The sequence below is a fragment of the Theobroma umbraticum genome, unplaced genomic scaffold (genome assembly GCF_002168275.2).
Source record: "Theobroma umbraticum cultivar Fairchild unplaced genomic scaffold, ASM216827v3 scaffold_56.0, whole genome shotgun sequence".
Lineage (NCBI taxonomy): Eukaryota > Viridiplantae > Streptophyta > Magnoliopsida > Malvales > Malvaceae > Theobroma > Theobroma umbraticum.
Genome location: NW_018397256.1, coordinates 4,038,631 through 4,044,493, shown reverse-complemented (window position 1 = coordinate 4,044,493; position 5,863 = coordinate 4,038,631). Strand labels below are relative to the sequence as shown.

Here is a 5,863-nt window from a genome sequence, read left to right as displayed (position 1 = left end):
TGCTGCGACAATACATGCAGCCTGGACATACCTCCATTTCGGACCAGAAGTCACATTTTATCTTATCTTCCATTTTTGGGTATGAGCAGCTGAGCAGACACACTACCAATACCACAGCCTCAGCTTTTGGATTATTTAAATAATTTGAGGTAACTTTATCTTTGATATTCAAGTTTGACTTTAAAAGTATAATCAAGATTTGATTTGCTCAATAATTATCGCTAAGGAGTTTCAATAAAATTTTAAGAATATATAAGTAATAAACAGATCCTCATTTTCCTTCTATCACAGTAAAAGGGCTTCCTGTCACTTCGACAATAAATGAGTAATATTCTCCACAATAAGACTTTTTTTGTGTGTGTGTGTGTGTGTGTTTTTTTCCCTTGTGCAAAGGAGGATATTGAAATTATAACATTATACATGTTCATCCCCAAGGTTTGTATCCCTTGTCAGATCTCAGTGATTAAATGCTTATTTTCATTTGCATTGAAGTAATCACTATGTAATAAATGGAATTTGGTAGCATTTATATAAAAAAAAGTTGACAACGTTAAGTGCATGGAAAATGAAATTGGATGGGTAAATTCAATTTAATTCTGATTTAATTCATATCTAAATTCAATATCAATTAAATATGAACTCAAGTGATAATTAAAAATCGCATCATAGAGCGTAGGTGCATTGAAAAAATAAATAAAATGGACAAATTGGACTGCTTCAATAAAACAAATACACAGCTCATGGAGAAGAAAATCAAAGGCAAAAGGGCGCGGGCAGCCTAGTTGCGTCCCTAAACCCTAAGTACCCCACAAAAGCGCCGACCCCAACCCCAACCCCAACCCAGCCCTCCTTGGCGCCCCAATGGTTTGATCACCATTTGGTGCTACGCTTTTTTGAGTAAATATCACATAAATGAGGGTTAAAGATAGGCAATGTGAGTTCCTATTTATGCCCCGCACTGCATCTAAGCCTTTCACTTTAACACACACTCGCTCTCACATTCATTAATTAAGCCTTTATCACCCACACAAATGCTTTCCACTGCCCCATCCGCCTTCTCCTTGAAACCAATCAAATATCCTCTTTTGACTCCTTTCGCTTCTTAACTCCCTGTTTCCTTAATCATTTAACAATGATGAAGAGGATCTGTTGAACTGCAGAACTTCTTTTCTGAGCTGGGTTTTTCTTTTTCCTTTGAAGGCTTCTTTTCTTTCTTTGTTGCTAGCTAGCTCCTGCATGAAACAGAGTTCCCTCACTTGCTTGTCACTATTGCAATGAAGTATATCAGAACCAACAGCTTCAAACGGTTGTTCTCATTAAAAAGACGCAGTTTGGAAGAAGATGTGGCAAACACCCAACATGGGGTTTTTGAAGAAGAAGAAGAAGACAACCGCAAGGAAAGCTCCAAGATTGTTTCAGTTACAGAGCATTCTCAGAGACCTTCGTGGAGATGCTTCTCCTTTGAAGAAATCTCTCTTGCGACCAATGCTTTTAGCTCAGGTTTCTATCAACTGTTCAAGCTTTTATTTCCCTCAAGTTTGTTTTTTTTCTCTTCTGGGTGTTAATGTTTTTCATTTTATTATTTGGATAAACAGAGAATTTGGTAGGCAAAGGAGGGTATGCAGAGGTATACAAAGGAGTGAGGAAGGATGGGGAGGAGATTGCAGTGAAGAGACTAACAAAAGCTTCAACTGACGAAAGGAAAGAGAAGGATTTCTTGACAGAAATTGGAACTATTGGTCATGTCTGCCACCCAAATGTATTGTCACTTCTAGGCTGTTGCATTGACAATGGCCTTTATCTCATCTTTCAGTTCTCTTCCAAAGGCACTGTTGCTTCTCTTCTCCATGGTATCAAATGCAAAATCTTGGGTTTTTCTTTAATCAAAATCAACTGTGTCATTTCTGGGTTTTGGTATTTTTTTTTCTTTTTTATTGACTTTTGTTGCTGCAGATGCGAATTTGCCATCAATGGACTGGAAAACAAGGTATAAGATTGCAATTGGTACTGCAAGAGGACTCCATTACTTACATAAAGGATGTCAAAGAAGGATAATTCACCGGGACATTAAGTCTTCGAATATTCTATTGACTGCAGATTTTGAACCTCAGGTGCCTATATCAATTGCTCTGTTTGACTTTCTTTGATCAGACTAATTATGTTCTAACTGTTTCTTCATAATTTTATGTTATAGATATCAGACTTTGGACTAGCAAAGTGGCTTCCTTCTCAATGGACACACCATTCAATTGCTCCAATTGAAGGGACATTCGGGTACAATATTCTACAAACCTTTTCTCCCTCTTTAAAAGAAAAGTATAACGATGAATTTGGTTTAAATGGCTATGCTACATGTCCTGTAGGCATTTAGCGCCTGAGTACTTTATGCATGGAATTGTGGATGAGAAGACAGATGTGTTTGCCTTTGGAGTTTTTTTATTGGAGATTGTTTCAGGGAGGAAACCAGTTGATGCTTCTCACCAAAGCTTGCACTGCTGGGTAATGCCTCTCCTTAAATTAGAACATCATCCTTCCTTAACCTTTGGTTAGTAAAGAAATAGATGGTTATGTGAATTTCATGCCTTTGTTAATTGTAACCTTCTGAACTCAATAGGCAAAACCACTCTTGAATCGCGATGAAGTTGAAAAATTGGTAGATCCAAGGCTCCAAGGGGCCCTTGATGTTTTGCAGCTAAAAAGACTTGCCTTTGCGGCATCTCTGTGCATTCGAGCATCTTCAGCTTGGCGTCCTACCATGAATGAGGTATTTTATCTGCTATGCTGGACCATGTAATGTGCATCGCCAGTAATTCAATTACTTGCACATGTTCATCAATGAATAGGAATTTATTATTGACCCCATGCATCCAACTCTGGTCTTACACATACATTTCTTATAGGATGATGTAATTTTCAAAGGCTTTAATGTTCCTGACGAGTCATACACCTTTCAGATGCTAACTATCGCTCCAATACCAAGCAGTCTAGTTAATTTTTGAAACTAAGTTCCCTTGACAGATACAATGATAGTTGCATACCAGTGGTGTACTTCTTCTTCCCTTAATACAAGGCTTTGATTCAATGCATTTCGTCCTTGCAATTAGGAATGCTGATACACTACGCTTGAGTTTTGATCAGTAAACAAAACTTCCTGATGAGGATCATTAGATTATGAATACAGTAGTTACCTTATAATTTATAGCTGAGCGACTCACAGTATTCATATAGGTGTGTTCTGGTATTTAAAAAACACCTACTTTGTTAATATAATATGATTTTGTCAGCTGTCATCTTCTTAAAATTATGGTGGTTCGCCTGTAATGACTTTGCGCATCCTTTTCACTAGTAAGGACTGCAACATGCAAACTTAGATTTGGTCATTTTTTGGTGCTGGAGATGGGCATATATCCGGTCTTTTACGCAATTTTATTCACTCAGAGGATGTTCTATCCTACCTAACCTAAATCTTGAAGCTAATACAGAAACTAAAATATGACAAACCCATGTGATTGCAAGGATCAGAACATCATTACAAAATGATTGGAACAGCGGGTCCTCTTTTGACTTATCATTGCACCATATGTGTATTTTAAACATGAAATACGTGTTTAATTCCGCTTTTCTCTACAATTATGATTATGTACTTTGAAATTTGGGACTTCCACCCACTTGCTGAAGCAACTGAAATGGAAGTGCAATTTGTCCAAAAATTTTATATATAGAATTCCCAATTAATGCTGCTAGATTTTTGTTCATTTAAAGTTTTAAACGTGTCAATTGCATTAAAAAGAAGGGGATACAACACCAGCCAAGGCTGATGTATATGTTTACCCGAAAAAGTCATGATAGAAATATGTAATTATTGAGCTCATGGACCTCATTTTCTTGTCATGAATCACATAAAGCAAATGTTGCATAAGCAAAACGTATGCATATATGATGGCAAAATACTTTATTGATTTCTTTAGCCAATTCTTCAAGTCAAATTTCTCTTCTATATCCAATGAAACCCTTGAAGCAAATTCTTTTCCTGTTAATTGATAGGTTTTGGAAGTTCTTATGGAAGGTGGTGATACTGATAAAGAGAGGTGGAAAATGCCAGAAGAAGAAGAGGACCAAGAAGAATTCTGGGGCTTTGAGGATCTAGAATATGAATGTCATAGTTCTTTCTCAGTTTCTCCAGAAGATTCGATCTCTACAAGTTCTTAAGAGGGAAATTGATCCAACTGCTATTGTCTTAATGTAAATACAAATATTATTGCAATTATAAATACATATATAGAGTGAACTATTACATCAAAACTTCCCCTTCAGTACTAGACACCCATTTCACCTTCTATGTCCTGCTTCCAGAAAATGCTCCAGGAAAACTCCAACTGGAAAAGGGTAGAGAAAATGTCAAATGAATGGGAAGAGACATAACAAAAGAGTGTCAACCAAACGCGTTAACAAGTCATCCCAAAAATAGTAATGCTATTTTGTCCCATTTTTGAACTTGTACTACTCACAAATGATATGCAAATAATACTTTAACCATTTATTTCTTTGCAAGTATTCGAATGATCTGATCATAAAAAACTCAAGCCTGTATAATGTTATGAGTTAAAATGAAAAGATTGGTTTAAGCTTCTGTTTTTGTGTGGATAGACAATGAAGTGCCTGAAAAGGATGAGTATTATTGCTCATTGATGGAAACACCAATTATTATTAGAGCTAGTACTGTCATGTCGGCTCCCTCATGTTGTTGATGAATTTTTGTGATAAGAAGTGAAAGAAATCTCTTAAACGAAAATAAAAAATCAACTGCATTAGTTACTATCAATAATAACTACATTAATAAATAAATAATAACCATAATAAGGATGGTTCAGAACAATGACATAACCCAAAAAAGAGCCAATGAGTCACCCTGTCATGCCAGGTATTTTTTTTCAGTCCTATCCCAAAAGTCTAGGTAGAGACTGCCCCTGGTGGAACCCATGCCAGATGTGCATCTCAAATTATGAATCACATCTTTGCTTCTGGGGCATAATTTGGGGTTCTCTAAATTATTCTCCATACATAGCCCGGTCATCTCCTTGCATAGGCTCAAGTCCCAATATAACATTTCTCCTTAAATTCTTTTTTTTTTAATCCAATGGTAGAATAACTCATAAAATAATGAGCAATATTCTTTTCCTTTATTTAATTCTATGTTGTTGTCTTGTTAAAAATGAGTTTGGTCTTTATTTTTTGGGTATTAAACAATCAAAGAACTAATAATGGTATCTCAAACTAAAAACTTTTGTACCAAAAAAGTTAGCTTATAAAATAGTAGTAACCTATTTTCCAATGGAATACTTAAACAGTTTGAATTTGACATTTCATTTGAATATTTCGAACTCAAATATTAAAAAAATTATATAAAATGAAAAAAAAAAGAGATTCTTTTCGATTATGCTACTAAAAATTTCAATGTATAAAAGAAAAATGCTGACCCAAAAATGATTAAGGCCTCAAATGTTTCTTTATGGATTTAATAATGCTGTTGAGACAAGGATTCTATACTTGGAACAATAGAGAGATTGAGTCTATATAATATATGCAAAGTGCATGCAATGATTTAGTGTTGTAAAATGGAAGCAAGAACACATGGCGGTTGATGAACAGTTGGACTTGCCCTCTTGATAATGGGGCCGGCACAGGGACAAATTAATGCTCCGAAAGAACAATGAGACCCCAGAAAAATGGTGTTAGTTGAACGCTGAGAGTGCTTGTTGTTTACGAGTTAGGAGCATCTTTAACCTTATTTTAATCTGATTTTAAAGTTGACGAGTGGTTTAACTTATAAAGACTCAAAGGAACTGGTAGTGCAACGACAAAT

At 35.6% G+C, this 5,863-nt stretch overlaps 1 protein-coding gene across 1 annotated transcript; it reads left to right on the top strand.

The window, feature by feature from the left end:
• The first annotated feature begins 994 nt into the window (after positions 1–994).
• On the top strand, positions 995–4,478 carry LOC110410801 (Protein kinase superfamily protein). The gene is made up of 7 exons (XM_021420676.1): positions 995–1,500; positions 1,596–1,850; positions 1,954–2,111; positions 2,195–2,274; positions 2,364–2,499; positions 2,615–2,764; positions 4,045–4,478. Exons 1-7 carry the CDS (start codon positions 1,275–1,277, stop codon positions 4,207–4,209), a joined length of 1,170 nt encoding a protein of 389 aa, XP_021276351.1. The 5' UTR covers positions 995–1,274; the 3' UTR covers positions 4,210–4,478.
• The last annotated feature ends 1,385 nt before the right edge of the window (positions 4,479–5,863 follow it).

Excerpts from the sequence above, each read along its gene's own strand:
- LOC110410801 (XM_021420676.1), top strand. The coding sequence starts at position 1,275 with ATGAAGTATATCAGAACCAACAGCTTCAAACGGTTGTTCTCATTAAAA. Across the intron at positions 2,500-2,614 it reads ACCAAAGCTTGCACTGCTGG|GCAAAACCACTCTTGAATCG; the intron begins GTAATGCCTCTC and ends TGAACTCAATAG. Across the intron at positions 2,765-4,044 it reads GGCGTCCTACCATGAATGAG|GTTTTGGAAGTTCTTATGGA; the intron begins GTATTTTATCTG and ends GTTAATTGATAG.